This window comes from Pogonomyrmex barbatus, unplaced genomic scaffold (genome assembly GCF_055798465.1).
Source record: "Pogonomyrmex barbatus isolate J1 unplaced genomic scaffold, ASM5579846v1 scaffold6, whole genome shotgun sequence".
Taxonomy (NCBI): Eukaryota; Metazoa; Arthropoda; class Insecta; order Hymenoptera; family Formicidae; genus Pogonomyrmex; species Pogonomyrmex barbatus.
The window spans coordinates 3,034,776-3,051,669 of NW_028297160.1; the positions used below are offsets into that span (position 1 = coordinate 3,034,776).

The 16,894-nt window shown below is 31.5% G+C and overlaps 3 protein-coding genes across 3 annotated transcripts in view; all 3 read right to left on the reverse strand.

Annotated features, from left to right (window-relative positions):
- LOC105427961 (royal jelly protein-like protein) overlaps positions 1-2 on the reverse strand; it is an 8,261-nt gene extending 8,259 nt beyond the window's left edge. Inside the window, exon 1 of the mRNA XM_089082464.1 lies at positions 1-2. This exon is cut by the window's left edge and continues 413 nt beyond it. The gene's annotated coding sequence lies outside the window, so the exon portion shown is untranslated.
- Positions 3-2,068: 2,066 nt separating this feature from the next.
- LOC105427980 (dopaminechrome tautomerase) lies at positions 2,069-9,846 on the reverse strand. Its single transcript, XM_089082438.1, has 6 exons — positions 8,800-9,846; positions 7,913-8,408; positions 7,263-7,365; positions 6,372-6,460; positions 4,927-5,219; positions 2,069-4,087 (listed from the first exon to the last, which is right to left on the reverse strand). Exons 1-6 carry the CDS (start codon positions 8,802-8,804, stop codon positions 3,838-3,840), a joined length of 1,236 nt encoding a protein of 411 aa, XP_088938564.1. The 5' UTR covers positions 8,805-9,846; the 3' UTR covers positions 2,069-3,837.
- A 2,986-nt stretch (positions 9,847-12,832) lies between these two features.
- Positions 12,833-16,878, reverse strand: yellow-g2 (L-dopachrome tautomerase yellow-g2). The gene is made up of 3 exons (XM_089082439.1): positions 16,553-16,878; positions 14,621-14,876; positions 12,833-13,857 (listed from the first exon to the last, which is right to left on the reverse strand). The coding sequence occupies exons 1-3, from the start codon at positions 16,777-16,779 to the stop codon at positions 13,234-13,236; spliced, it is 1,107 nt and encodes a 368-aa protein (XP_088938565.1). The 5' UTR covers positions 16,780-16,878; the 3' UTR covers positions 12,833-13,233.
- Between the last annotated feature and the right edge of the window lie 16 nt (positions 16,879-16,894).

Here is a 16,894-nt window from a genome sequence, read left to right on the forward strand (position 1 = left end):
AGTAGCTTCGAGAAGAAAGGACGGAATAAGCTCGTTGCGCACGCAATTATTATCGTTGCACACTATCTCATTAAAAAAAAAAATTGTATGAAATGATTATCAACTATGATTTGCGATTTGGAAGCAACTTTGCGACGCAGTTAGCGTAGATAGAAAAACATCCGTTTTAATTCCGGTTCTGTGTCAATTTTAAATTTTCATTTGCAATTCTTATAAAAACTCCTGCCAAATATCTGCAAATATATATACATGTTATAAGAACACGGAATAAATTTTTCATTAATTTTAAAATATTATTTTTCAATTTTGCAAAGCTACTATTGTCTTTGAAATATTTAATGTACAAAAGCGCATAAATAAAAAAAAATAAATTATAAATATTATAAATAAAATTGTTTTCAAATAATACATTGAAACTTTTATTTATGTAATATACATATAAAAATATTTTTTTGTATATAAAAATCTCTAAGACTTTTGAAATGTTACTTAATTCAAAATAACAACATAATAAATAAAAAAATCCATTCACGAAATATTTCTTTAACTTTTATGTTTTTTTATGTTCTAAACGTGATATTGTAAAGACAAAAAGTGATACATACAAAATACTAAAAGGAATTGAAATCTATTTTGATAATATTCGGAAAATTCCTGGGAGTGTTTCCGAGAGATCTGTATATGATAGAGTTTTTTCTTTATATATTTAAAGTATTTCTATGTAATTGTAATTGATATATAATATATTGTTATGATAATCATTTATTAATGCAAGAATTGAAAATTGGCCACAACGCAGGGTCGAGAATGAAAGAGTAGTAGATGTCCGTAAATTTCAAAACTTATAAATATAAATATATTGTAAAATAATTTTGTTATACGTACATTGTTGTATTCATTAGGAAGAATGCTACAATTTTTATTATGTCGAAATATTTATGTTAGCATGAAAAAGAAATACATGCCTCTTCATTCATTAACACAGGCAATCTTTTTATAAATAATATTTATACCTCACAATAGAGTTTGAACCACTTAATGTCATATTATATTTGTTAAATCTCTTTTTGTTTATAAATTTTGTTTACAAAATAAAAGCGAATGTTTATTTATGGGGACATTCTGTGTATGTATGTTACAAAAAAATGAACCTTGAAATGATGCAATAATAATAAAAGTAGAGTATATAAAGTCGAGTATATATAGCATAATTAAAGTTAAAGTTAAAAAAGAATTCGAATAAAAATATGGAGAGATAAAGATTCAATATAACAATAATAGCTGATTAATAAATTCGCGAAATAAACAGATAATGGAGTTGCAGACGTAATATATTGCGATTCTTTTGTAAAGTTGCTAATGTCATCTTACGTTTCTGAAATGTTTAACTCATACAAAAGCGAATAAATAAAATATTACTTATAAATACAACTTTAAAACTTTTGTCTATATGATACAAAATTATTTTTTGTAAACATAAACGTAAAGTTATTATTTTTTTAATTTATAATATTTAACACACAATATATGCATAAATAAATTTATGTTATTAAGTATTTTAACTGCTTTTAACACAGTGCATAACATAAAGAATTTTTGTTTAACTTTTTGGACGTAATAATAATGGATACTTCGGCAAATTATCATGTGTGTAGTCACGGTATTAAAAAGACATTATACTCTTTTAACCTAGAAACACCATATGGTTTTTGTTTTATTATCACACTTTGCCATTTATCTCACTTTATTATCACTTCTGTCATGCATTTTAACAGGAAATTTAAGGAGGAAGGACGATGAGACAAACGATGATGTCATTCAAGTAATGGATACTATTTTGCATAAATGTTTTTTCCAGTATGCCTTGTTGGAACTTTTTGAAATCAATAGGGAATATGTACAAAAGATATCTGCATATGCACACAATATGCAAACATCTTCACAAACGTGTATTGTACGTCCATTTGCATTTAACTCATTGATCATTATGGAAGACTAACGCGTAATTCTGATGACAATTATTTTATTCTTTGATAAATCAATGAATAATAATCTTCGATTGTAATCCAAAAAATAACATGACACACTTGGAAATAATGTATGATTAATAACGTTTTATCCCATGCGTTTGCACAATATAAATAGTTAATCCATATTCTTCAAAGAATTAATTATCATTTTCTATTTAATTAATTAATTAATTAAATATTAAGTATTATTCAATTATTTCTTTATTTTAATGCTTTTGTACGCAGAAATAATGAAAAAAAGAAATTAATTTACGCAAGAAGAAATACATGATACCATTTTAACATAATATTTTATTGAATAATGTGACATTTTCCTAAAGAACTAATCAATTTTAAAGCACTAATGAAGAATTTTACCATTGCTTCTAATAATTTTCAAAAAAACTACTTCTAACATTTTATAGAAATCATATTTCATATATAATTAATTGCAAAATTGTACGAAATTACATATGTAATTACATCTCAATATAACTAAAAATGTAATTTATTTATTTATCAAATAAATGGCAACAAGATACATTTATTTAGCAATAATACTTTATAAACTTGACGAAACATCTGCGATTAAAAATGTCAGTAAATAAATTATATATAATTGCATACTCAATAGGATATCTTTAAACGAATAAATTGTGTTATATTTTTACGATATAAATGTTATCTTTATTAATTACACTCTAATCTCTTGTTCACGTATCAACTGACATTAAATTCATGAGATACTATATATTTATAGTCATATTTTAACTGAAGAAACAGGTTTGATTGCTTTTAAGAAAATTGAATAGACAGGATATTATATATTAAAAGCTAAAGGTTTTTTTTTTATATATTTTATATATTTTACATATTTTGTGTCATTTTATTTGCTATTTTATTTTTAATTTCTTATAACAACTGATATTTACATATACAAATTTATTTACACACATTCTTATGTGCAATTCGAAATAGTTTCATAAATAAAAATATTAATAAAGAGATATGTTATTTCTGAATTGAAAAAATATGCAAAATATTAATATTATTAAAATATCATAAAACACCAACTTTCGATGAAAGTAAATTATTAAGCATAGTAGGCTACAATTGCGAAAGAATGCGAATACCGATATTACGTACAAAAGAATTTGCCAACTTTGCAATATTGAGTTAAACGTAGTTTTTCAATGATCTCTCAAGCAATTTTTAAGTAACTAACTTTTGAATAAACATTGCGTATTTCAGCTAATTTTAATTAATAAGAATTGTTATAAATATTTAATGTAAGAAACGATACTAAAATTAATATTTGGAATTAGTGATTCCAAGTATATACTCTAAGTTGATTCTATATATTTTTAAGTCAGACAAATTTGACAAAATAATTTTTTATTTTTCTTATAGAACAAGAATACATATTATTAAAACATATTATTTCTAAAAGATCACTTTTTGTAAAAATCAAATTAAAATTATCTTAAAATATTTATAATTTTGATAACTAATAAATTATTGCGATAGTTGACAAAATCTTTTACATCAGTTTTTTAGTTTTGAAATGTTATAAAAGATATATATTTTATAACAAAATATAAAAAAATTTTTATATTTGATCATAAATATTGTAAAAATTTTATATTAAATATAAAATTTTTGTATATATAACTTCTTTCTTTCTTTTGTAGATATTTTTTCTATTTTTTACTGTAAGATTTGTTTTCAAAATTAAACTTTGTTTATAATATTTCTTATAAACATCAATATTATTTATTATTACAATTTTCTACAATTTCTGTAATCTTAACAGTTTTAATATCTTTTTTTATAATCCCAGAGTATTATTGTAATAATGTAACGAATATGGGTCAATGCGTTGATTAAATGCAGTTGAGATTTGCGCGCGAGTATTTCCTTTGATTCTCATAATACGGATGTTCATCTGATGAATATCAATATTTTTGAGGAAGAACTTATGAAATCTCGATGACATTATCCAAAAATTACCATTGTCATGTTTTGCCCACAAAATTTCAGCAGTAAATTGTAATTCTTCTGGACTATAAGCGAGTATCCTGGAAAAAGAAATGCAAAAGAAATAGTAAAATTTTAATTATAATTATAACAACAATTATAACAAAAGTTGTAAAATTAAAATTATAACTATAATTTGTACGTGCGTATATATAGATATAATATATACAAATAATTGTAATAAGAATATAATTGTTTCCTCAATTTTAACAAATTTATTAATTATGCTCATTAAATCACAAGTTACGTCAAGTTACATAAATGACAGAAACGTTGTTTATCTTTCATATATTTTGTCATATATACTTCTGACAAATCATGCTATCGAATATAAAAGAATAAAAGAGCAGAGGAAATAAAATATTTACAAATCTTTTTCTTTCTTCAATTAAAATTAATAAAAATGTCTTCATGATTAAAAATGACTGCTGTAACGTTATTTTCCTTATGGGAATTCCTAATGGCATGGCACTGTAACACAGGAAATATGTATAAAATTAACTTAACAGTGTATTCACCTTACTCGCGATCAACTTGTTGCGATCATTTGGTTAAAATGGAACCGGTTTGCATGACATAGTATGTAATCCATAATATGCCTTATGTAAGTCTTGTTATTTTCCTGATTACAACTTTATTAAATAATAATAATCTCTCTCATAATAATATATTGTAAAGCAAAATGTATTTTTTTTTTATTTATTGATAGAAGAAACATGATATTTTGACACATTTTCGATAGCATTAATTTCGAAACATTTATTTACGTAATATAACATTACATGCATGATTTATTAAATTCTTTAAATTCTATAATCCTATAAATCTTGTAATGTAATACTTGTATAAAGTTTCATATAAAGTCACGTATAGTACGTACCTTTGCTCGTTCGTTCGCGGTTGCCACGATGCGATCGCGGTCTCGGTTAAGGGGGAGAACAAGATCGTGTCATCCCGAGGATCCACGACCAGTGCCAGACCTTGACTCGACTTACTGCCGACCAAGGTCACAGGTAACTGTTCATCGAAAGGTAGCGGTCCGGCCTGCAGAGCCGAGGTGGGCACGCTGAAGATTTTATCGGTTGCCAGAGGTTGATAGTAGACAGTCCCGAGTCTTGGTGAAAATGCTATTCCCACTATGCCATCCAAGAATTCGAAAGTGTCGCTTCCGATCTAGAGATATATTTATTTTATTTAACATTGAACGAGATTTGTATAATTGAAGAAACTTTATTAGTCCTATGCAGCGACATATATTTATATGTTATAAATATAGCAAAAAGTGATATATATATATATATATATATATATATATATATATATATATATCATTTTATTCCCGAATAATTTCCGTGATGTTAATCACGGTAATGTCAAATTATATTAATAAAATTTATCTCTCTCAGTTTGAATATTATTACACCTTATTTTCTAGTTTTTATTTGTAACAAGAAAAAACAATAATAAATTTTTGTGATTAATATTACAATATATTTGTTATATATAATTTAAGATTAATATTACATCTTATTTTAAAAAGAGTCAAATAAATATTTCAAAAATTTTATATTAGATATATTAAAAGATAGATTCTATTGCAGCGAAAGATTAATGGAACAATGATTCTTGAGTAAAAAGCACGTTCGTAACTCTATTCACTTTACTGCATATCTTTCAGGTAAACAGATAAAATCATGAATTTAATTAATGTAATAGATAATTTATGATTTTCAATTAGATGAGGTACCTTATTTTATTATTAAGTATATGTATCAAATTGTTAAACAATTTCCATATTAACAACTTCTAAATTATGAACATCAATTATGTTTACATACAATATACATTTTAATTCTTCTAATTAATAAATAAGTTATAATAACCAATGATGAAAAAAATTACGAACATTAATATACTGAACATATCATAATAAATTGAAAATAATTTATGTGTGATTGATATTTAAATTTTAGCAAATTTAAAATTATTTATATTATTCAAGTAATTGTTTTAAAACATAAATTATATTTTTCTAATTATGCTTTTACTATTTTAAAAACAATTAATATAAATTATTTACATACTTTTATTTTGATAAAGTTAGTATTTTTATGTTTTTGTTTCTACAATTATTTTTATAATTGATTTATTTATATATTTTGTATATTTAATTATATTATATTACATATTATATAATAAAGATTTTATATTTAATATAAATTTGAATATTTTAAAATATTAATATTTTCTTATAAAAAAAATTAAAATGTTAATTTTATTAATTTATATTATTTTATATTTTAGAAAAAAAATCTTTATATTTACTTTGTAACTTGCATAATCTGGATTAGGAAACATGGATGCATGAACGACTCGCCAACTTCTATCTCTAGCACCATCAAAGATAAGAATCCCTGGAAAAGTTTTGCAATTTTCTTAATTTTATATATATATATATATATATATATATATAGCTTATAAGAAAATGAAAGTTTTAAATCTAAATAAAAAGTAAACAAGTTAAATAAAATAATAATAAATGTAAAATATAAAAAATGTTGTCAACAATTTATATACAAATTTTGCCAAATTTTGCTCTTGATTCTTTAATTCTTAGAAATTTTTATAATAATTTTTGATTAATTAATATTCTATCACCAACTATCAAATATTATATCAAATTAATAAGCTTGATTCCTTTTTTTATATAGTTTTGAAAATTTTTAACAAACTGTTTAGAAATAATTAAGAAATTAATTAACATTTTTAATAATTCTTTCTTCATTTTTTTAAACATTACAAAAAACTGCAATAACTAATAATTGCATTAACTTTCAAAATACTTAACAAATCATATTGAAACTAAACATATAGACTTTTATGTTTAAAATTTGTACTTTCTGAGTAAATTTTATTTACTTGTTACTATTCTTATCTCATAAACAATGCAATTTTAAATTACGTGATATCTATTTTTTTGTATCTTCAAATTTAAGAAAAAGATATTTGAATTCTTTTTTTTTCTCCCAATGTCTTGAAAACACTACATTTTAAAAAGAGCAAAAAAAAGATATATGTCTTTATTAAGAGATCACTTATTTAAAAATCACTTATTTAAAAAAATTAATAAAAAATTATTATATTTAAAATATAGCATATACTGTAGTGTAAATAGTCAATTAAAAAATAGCTAATTAAAAAATAAACAACCAAGACCTGGACCAAGAGTGTCAGTCATGTAAACAAATACGTCATCGCAGGTTTTCGCCGAGACTTCGTCGATAACAATATTGGTTAACAAGGAATCCGGTCTCAATACCTAAAGAAAAAGACCCATAACAATAATTACTAGAAACAATTATTTTTATAATCCTGCGTAAAAATATCTTAAAAACAAGTTATTTTCTAGGCCATCAGATATAATGAATGGTCGTTGTCTCCATACTTATTTCTGTGACAGATAAGTCTAACTTGTTACACAAACTTGTGTACTTGTACTTAAAACCGGTTTTCAATTATATTTATAATTGTAAATTAAATCGATTTCCTCACGTTTAACATTTTTTAATACTGACTTTTATTAGCGCATTTTTAAGATAAAAAAAATATAATTTGCACATTATATAAATATCTATAAACTATAAATAATATCTACAACTATAAATAAACAATTATAAATAACTATAAACAAACTAACAAAAAAAACCTGATTTTATTAAAAAATATTATATTTATTTTTGATTTTGTAAAAGTTATTTCCTTATATATTTTTTCGATCTTTTACACACGCGATTAGTAGTAAGTTGAATTCTTCTCTACTGATGCGTTTTATTTATTTTATCACAAAAACATGTCATTCTGCTCACCTCACGTGGAAAGGTGACATGGCGGACTACTTGATCGGTCTTCAAGTCAAACACCACAATTTTTGGCGGGCAAACAGGCATGAAATCGTCAATCGACGTCATGACGCCTGCATCAACGACCCACAGTCGGTCGCATCTGTCCAACCTGCTGCGATACACGGAGATCAACTTGGTGCAGTTGATGTCTCCTTTCCCTGCACCATGCCAATCCCACGAGGGATACGCCTGGAGCTGCGGGCTGCTTCCCAACGGTATTTTTCTGGGGAAGAAGCTCAGAGTGGCCGGCACGCCGGCGCGTAATCTGGGCGTGTTGACGAAGATTCGGTCCCAGGCTATCTCGATACCGGACATCACTATATTTTCTGGTTGATACTGAAATCCGTGGTCGTTTTGCGGCAACGCGTAATCGAGCACCGGCCATTGCGCTATCGTTTCCAGTGTTCTCGCCTTTGCTCTGACGCCCAGCAGCGACAGGACCGTAGCGAACAATACGTGCCTGGAAAAAGTTGAAGAACAGACGAATAATTAAGTTAATCAGTTTTAAAGGGACATTCACGGAATCATCTTTAAAGTCACACGTTGAAACATTCCTCAAACGAGCAACATATCTCATCGATTTGACATCTTTTCTCTATAGAGGATTGGCATTGTCATCAAATTGAGAGTGCCAAAGGGAGAAAAATTTCAAAAAGAGAAAAAGGAGAAAGATAAATTTTTGATAGACTAAGTTTACTTGTAAAAAAATTGATTATTTAGAAAATTAAATTGCAAGTATAGACGACAAATGAAATATGAAAAACGAAAGATTAAGATGATTATTGCGTGAGAAATTTCGAAGTTAAATTTTGTTTATAGCTTTTACATCTGTTTTCACATATCTCACCTACCTCATGTTTAAAGGTTGAAACACGGTAAATTGAAGCAATCACCCCGCTTCAGTCGCACACTCGAAGAAAATGAACGATCGAATTGGTCAGATTCGCGATCAACTAGCATCAACTGTCACGAGGAGAGGTATGCCGCGTGTGTACCACGAGTTCTACCGGCTGAACACGGACTAATCCAATTTCCCAGCATCACCTTGTTAGAACTTAAATCCCTAAGAGATAGAATACAACTCGAATGTATTATGTAACGAGACACATATGTCACTTTTACTCGTACGTGCACAATCGTGCACTGTAGGGACAGCACACCTACACCGATCGAGACCATTCCAAGACTTTGGAGTTTAATGGACACACACAGGCGACACACGGTCTCGCAAATCTCTCTTTGCAAGGCGGCGAAGAAAGTGATTGGCTCATTCGTGACATCCACGCCCTCGTATCTCACCGAACACCGTCGAGTCAGAAGCTGGTGCTCTTATCACCAGGAAGATTGAAGATCCCTGCGAAAACATTCGAAGCTCCACCTGCGCGATAATGAGGCATAGCTTAATTATTCATTCGCGTTCAGTTTTTAACAGATTCTGCACACGTATCGGTAATATCAGAACTCTCTTACGTTCTACGCACAAAAATAAAAATATTAGACTAATGGGAGAGAAGTGAACTTTGGGGATTTCTTAAAATTCGCTGAAGAAACTGTATATACTCATTTCGCGATTCGCGCGAGAACTTTACTCGTGATGGAACGCGCTGTATAAAGACTCAATGATCTTTCACTGCCTGTAAACCGTTGTACGATATTACGAAAGACCATAAAAAATGGCACTTGGTGCTTGTGCTATAGAATTATAACGGTTACGTAGATGTCCTTGACTGATCTCGATCGAAAGTGCCCGGAACTAAAGGCCGCGCCCATTATTACAGATATAATTCACATTTCGGACGTATAACTGAGACCAGAATCCAGGACAAGCAGTCTTGATCGTGGTCATTGTTTCGCAATTTTTTTCCACATGACAGATTTATTTTGTCCACCCTATTAACGCGACGAATGTGCACACTCATGAAGTCAAAGTGATTAATTCTACGAGTGAAATTCCTGAAATCTTTTTGGTGGTAGTGAGAAATGGGGAACGAGTGGGTCGTAGAAACGATTGGAACGTATTCCTTTCGAAATCTCTTCTTTCTCCACGGTAAATAAATTTTCCATGTTTTTTGAAAAATACTAAGATATTTGAAATTCATCTTCCTACAAGATACGTCTTCTTCTTTTAATTTTTCCTATTTTCTTTTTTTTTTTAAGCGAGTCTATCTCATATATCGCGCACTAATTCCGGGTACCAATCTTCATATCTGACCAATAAATCACTTTCTCTCTATGGAACAGAGCTCTTGTATTCATGCATACTTGCCTAGCCTATTCTTTGTACGCCTTTCGTATTTATATATTGAATGTTCAGGCACAAGCTGCTATATATATTTTACGAAGACAGATTTACAGTCTCTCGAAGTATAGATTATGGTGCAAATTCTTCCATAATGATAGAAAAGGACCTTTCGAATGATTACAATGATATCTTATGATTCGCGCTAATACACAATGTGACACCAAATATTATATACTTTTTTTAACATATTTTTTTTAACAAATACTTTTTATATTATAAAATTAATTTATAAAACTACTGTTTAATTAATTATTTAAAATTATTTAATTCATCTTACAAAATTATGTATTTTTAAGTAAAAACTAACGTAGAGAACAATTTTAAAATTGCGACGTATTTATATTTCGGCTTCTTTTTCTTCTTTTCCGTTCTGTGTCAGCTCAGAATTTTCTACAGCATTACGATTGCCGATCGAAACGCCGATCAACGTGATCCCCCGTCGACAAAGTGCAATTTTCAATCATTGCAACTGAAAATCTTTCAGCGCGAGATATCGAACGGATAAGGAAACACAGTGTATAGAATAATACAGTAATGCTCGATTACTGTGCCTACGGCTCGAGTTTGTAGCGTGCACTTTGCAGAGATCGGATATTTCGTTATTGCTCAATACCACACTATGAGAAATACATGGCCAATCACGACAACCCGCCGTTCCCATGACAAAGCGGAAGCGGCTTGCTATCGACCCCGAACTTGACTCGACAAGCAAATTCTCAGCTTACCGTGGGGGATAAAAGCAAATTAAATATTTTTTTAGGGAACATTTACATAAAAACAGTGCCTGGCGTGATTTAAAATCGTCGGATCACGTATTTTATAAATCATGTAAAGCGAAACGGAAGCAAATCCTCCACGCGGAAGAAAATCTCTTCTGTGTTAATAATAATTTTATCTCGGGCGATTCCAACGGTTTCAATTTGATTGCAATTTCGCGATGCTATCGCAATAGTAATAGTTCGTGATGCTATCGCAACAATGGTAATTCGTGATGCTATCGCAATTTCAGTGCGCTCCTGAAAATTGTTGTACAAAACAAATCGACATATATGGCAATAAAAAATACTTATTATAAACTTATTATCAACAATTTGTCTTGGATATCTGATAATTACTCTGCTTTTATCTATCACCTTTAATCATTTTAAAAATATAAAAATAAAAAGTTAATGTAGCTTGGTAATGTAATTTTTTTGAAAAACACAAATTTCTTGTGACATCTATTTTTAAAGGTATTGACTTTAAATTGCTTAAGTATAGCTATTATGGCATGTAAATAAATGCCAATTCGATTCAATTGAATACCATAGCGGGTTATGTGTATAATTGCAACTTTCAGAAGCTATAATTAATAAGTATTTGTGACCGAGATTTTATTTTTTTACTCAATTGATCGCGATAACATTAGTCACGTTGTAATAAAATTAACATGTACTTTCCGACTTGTTACTAGAATAAGTCAAAAAAGTCACAAGAAACGAAGTTTAAACAATTCTATTGTATAATTTAATAAAAATGAGGAGAGTTGTTTTTTCTTTCACTATCCTGAAACCCAAGGCATCTTGCGCCATCGACCGATTCGTTGTTAGATGCAAGTTTAATTTCGACTAGTTCTTGAAGTTTGACACACTTTCCATGCAATCGTCTGAATGTAATTAGCGTTTATAACGCGCTCATTGATTATCACGTTTTATGGTAATTAAATCACAGACTATTCATCGTGCCACAATAAATTACAGCGGAGAGGCAGCGAATTATCGAATCAAAGATCAAATGTCGTGGGATTAAAAAGATTATAAAATCATAATTTCGTAATTGGATACATTCGAATTTTCGTAGCGGATATCACATGAAATCAGAAAGATAATCTCATCTCGCGTATCAATTTTCATTGACAGTATCGTGTAACATCTGGTTCAATATCTGGTTTCGAATATTACAGGGTATAAAAAAGGAAGTTGAGATTTTTATTAGACATTCCATGTAAAGCTATTGATGAATTGGATACAAGAATTCGAAAGGAGAACCGATGCCGTGTTGAGAACACACAGACCTTATTCTCGGTGCAAACTATTAATTTATTCCGAGCACGTGTGTTCCTTCACAAAGGAAAAACTGGAAGTGGATCGACATGAGAAAAGGTATTATTAGCGTGTCGGACTGAGTGGAATACGCGAGGTAATTAATTTTTTCACGCACGACGGACAACCTGTCGGCATTTCTTTTTTTTTTTTTCTTTCCAAACAAATGAAACTTGTTGCACGTAATTTTGTAAATTTGATCTCAACAAAGATAAGACAATTTATAATTTATAGAGAAAAGTGTATAAAAAAATGTTAAATGAGAGTTAGATCTCCGGAAATATTTTCGTTAGGTTTCCAAGGATATAATTCGAAAATCGCGTAGTTAGTACGTAATAGTTGAAGTTGTAGCGATCGCCTCGCACGAATCAAACTGTATAATTAATTAGAGAGGATTAATATTCGTAGAGCAATTTAATTTGAAATTCAAATCGAGATGCGTCGCACACGCAGTGTCAGAAACGCTCGTCGTATCGAGAGGGAAAAGTTGAATGCGCTGAATTTTTATAATACGTTTATTTCTCCATCCGACGAATGCCAGCGGTTGACATTTTGCTTACCGTCAAGGTTTTTGCACCGTCGCATTGCGGCCAATGTAATTTCGGCGAGTTCGAGTTTCGACGCTACAGACACACGTATACATATATATCCACACACATCCGCACACACACACGTACGCAAGAGTGATCTCTACGTTACATACTTATGGCAATGGAAAGACACGACGATTGGCGTAAGGTACACATTGTTCCGCGTCTACGAAAAGTTAATCTCATCAAATTGTCAAGCTCTCCCGATCTCTTCATTGGCTGAAGAGAACCGAGAGAGAGCTGTGTCGCTGTTATCACCCCGCGCCCCTATTCCTCCCCCTTGTTCGCGGTCGGCGAGATCATCACCCCGCTCTACATGAGGTTCAGGGCGTGATTGACGCCGCAGCCGACGGTGCCCTGCATGTAGTCCGGGAAGTTGCTCTCGAGGACGCGCATCCGACCCCTCTTGTAATCGGGAACGATATGCGTGGCCAGGGAGCACTCGGTGCTCTTGTAAACGGGCTGGAAGTTGGCGGGCACGAAGGGCGTGGTGGAGTCCCACCTGTGGACCTCGGAGTCGCCCTCGTAGCGGAAGAAGAGCGCGCTGCCGTTGTCCGTGCCCAGGATGACTATCTTCCTGGGCTTCGTGCCGCAATCGTGTATCTTACCATGGGCGTTGCCACTTCGGAGGTGATCCGTGCGGATGGTGAACACGCGATTGCTGCCCAGGTACGTGAATATCAGGCAGGTGCTACCGTCGTGGTGGCGCATCAGGGCGAGGTAGAGAACGTCCCGGCGACTGCAGTTCATGGTCACCGCCTGGGGAAGCACCACGCGGTACCCACGACCCGAGGTCACGTCGTACACCAGGATCGCCCGCGAGGCTGCGTCGGACACGTAGATGAAGACGCGGCCGTCCGGGTTGTAGTCCGCCACGACGTACTGCAGTCGGGACGAGGCGCTCGTAAGGCCGGTCAGGTCGACGACTTTTACGACCTGAAAAAGAAGCGTTTGTTAATTACACTAAAAATATTTTCGTTAGTCTCTAAGGATATGTAATTCGAAAGTTGCGCGAAGCTTATTTAGCAGTCGTTCTTTTTTTTTTGCACGAATCAAACTAGTAGTATATATAATTAATTGGAGAAGATTAATAATAATGTATAATTAATTAGAGAGAATTAGAGGTAATTTATGAAATATCAATTTAATCAAGAAAACTTAAGAAGTATGTTTGTGCAATGCTATTTTTGCACTTAGAATTAATCTGTTTTTCTTCAAATATCAAGGTAAAAATAGTAAATTGCAATTTTAATAAATTTTAGATGATTAACAATTTAGATAATTTAATTAATATCGCGATAATGTAACAATTACACGATATAAGAATAGAAATGGCTTTTTAAACAAATATTACGCGGTGATTTGTGCTAAGAATGGTATTTAAAATTCTTATCGTATAACGCTTACGAAAGGAAAAAGAAAAAAGTAATGTGGATGAATAACTAATAATAAATGCATGCTCAAATGGTGTGACTAACAAAAAAATTATATAAAAATCTAAAATAACTTTATTATATTTTTATCAGGAGAGAAAGATGTGGGGAAATGTATTAAAACATTTTTATGCTTGACTGATCAGAGTCATAAGAAATTGTATAAAAATGTCTTTCTTGTTTGCGTACTCCAATGAAGCTTTCAAGAAGATAAAACGCGCTATTTCTCATTTCATATCGTTAATTTTAAAAACGAATTATCTTACCTTGCCGGTTTTCACATCTAGCGCGACAACCTTCGGCGGGCATTTGCGCTGTGCTTCTTCGAGGGAGTTTACGACACCCGTGTCCAGCACCCACAGGATGTCCTGGGGATCTAAATAGATGTCCACGACGTTTTGGAATGCGGTGCATGTCCCTTCTTCTTGGAGCGACCAGCAAGGGAAAGCGACGAGACTGGCCTGACAGTTCTTATCTTTCAAGGAAACTCTGGCCAAAGTCGCCGGCACGCCAGGCTTGAATCTGAAGAAATATTTCAGGCAAATATTAGTAAGTTTCTTAATCCAGAGGTATCATCAGCCGCTTATCTCTAGTGCATCAGAAAAGATTAAACACATGGTTTCTTGCTGCAATTCAAATTGTTTGACCATCTCATTAACATTCTTTTCTAAAATTAGCGATTAGCTTAGCACAGTTGGCACAGTTATTCCAAATTCACTGCAACTAGCTAAGATTGTAGATTTTTTAGAGATATGTAAATTGCGTATTATTCTTCAAACCACATAAATCGATTTGCCATGTCCAATAAATTAAAAGTAGATTGTATCCCTTCGAGTGACTTGTTACTTATTAATCAGAGATCAATTATACAAATAGCGTTGCTGACTGATACGAGCATTAACCCGGCAATACCCACACGTTAACCCTGTAAGATCGCCGACGATCGGCAAGATTAATGATCATGCGTGTAATGGAAAGGAAGTACGATGAAGATATCGCGATTTAACGCTTTTATCGTCAAGCGAGGCGTTTCAGCTATTCATTATGTGTGGCATTACGTTTATGACGGCAAACGCCCTTTGTGGGGAACGAAGCAGATACGATCACCGGCAGTAATGTCGCAACATTATTACACACACACACACACACACACACACACACACACACACACACACACACACACACACACACACACACACACACACACACACGTGTGGACACTCACATCATGAGACGTGCAACTGTGACAAGGTCTGCGATCGTGCGTCTTTCAATTACTTTACATTAAAAGAAAAGTTCCACGTTATCTTCTGAATAGTATAATCTCCATAGAGATCTCGTCGAGATGATTACTTCATTTTTCCGCATTGGAAACCACGATCACGATCGCGCCTCATAATCTCGATTCATATCGAACTTGTTTATTACCTTGTTAATTATTACGAAAACCGATCCCGCCAAGTATCAATTGTTACTGACGTAACAACACGCGATTTGCAATAAGCGCACTTTTCTCCCGTGGCTTCCCTCGGACTCGAACGAGTAAACTCGCCAAAGAATGCAGTTGCCCTTTTACTCCGCGATTTGGATGCAGAAAAGATCTCGCGCGCAATAAAAAATGCAACTAGACTATTTTTTTATACGACCTTTCATGAAATTTTTTAATACTGCGCTAACAGCTAATTTGTATAAATGATATGAGCAATGTGTTTTTTTATAAAATTTTTTTGTTTCTTTTCTCTATGTAAATATTGCAAAGTAAATTTTGAACTATATGAGAAATACATCTTTTTTATATTAAAAAAATTGCTATTGTGGAACTTCTGTAAACTTGCCACGGTATGTCTTTTTGCTACTCACGAGATCACGTTTCACATTTTTTTTTTATAAATCAACTCAATGAAACCTGTTTCAAATATTTCTTGATATATACATGTCTATACAAATTTTGATTGAATGTTTTTAAATATAATTTGAAAAGTTATACTCAATCAAAATATATATGTTTATAATATATATATATGTTTAATTCTTTTTAAAGTCAATTCTAATTATAATTTTAAGTACCTTTTAATCGAAAGATTAAAAAATTTAAAATATAAAATAAAAATCTAAAATATAAAATAAAAATACTTGACTATTTATAATTATTATAAGCTTATTTTTACATTATAAGTTTACATTTATGCATTTCATACCTAGGTAAAGCCAGGATGGCGTCATCCTTGTAGATCGCAGCCCTAGTGGCGAGGACATTCTTCGAGATGTAACGACCACTATTCTGGAACATGCTCTTCGTGACCGGGCAAGGCCACTCGAAGGAACCGCCGGTCCACAGAATGTTTCTCTCGCATTTTTTTTCTTCGGCAGCGCTGGCGAGAGCGACGACGGCGACGACGAACGTCACCGCCTGTGCAAGAAGCATCCTTACTTTTTGTAAGCTTTCCCCAGCCTTCAAATTCCTGACCGGCTCGACCGCGTCTCTTTTGGCGATCGAAACAAACCGTAAACTGTAAAATCCTCCGGATTACGCCAGTTTT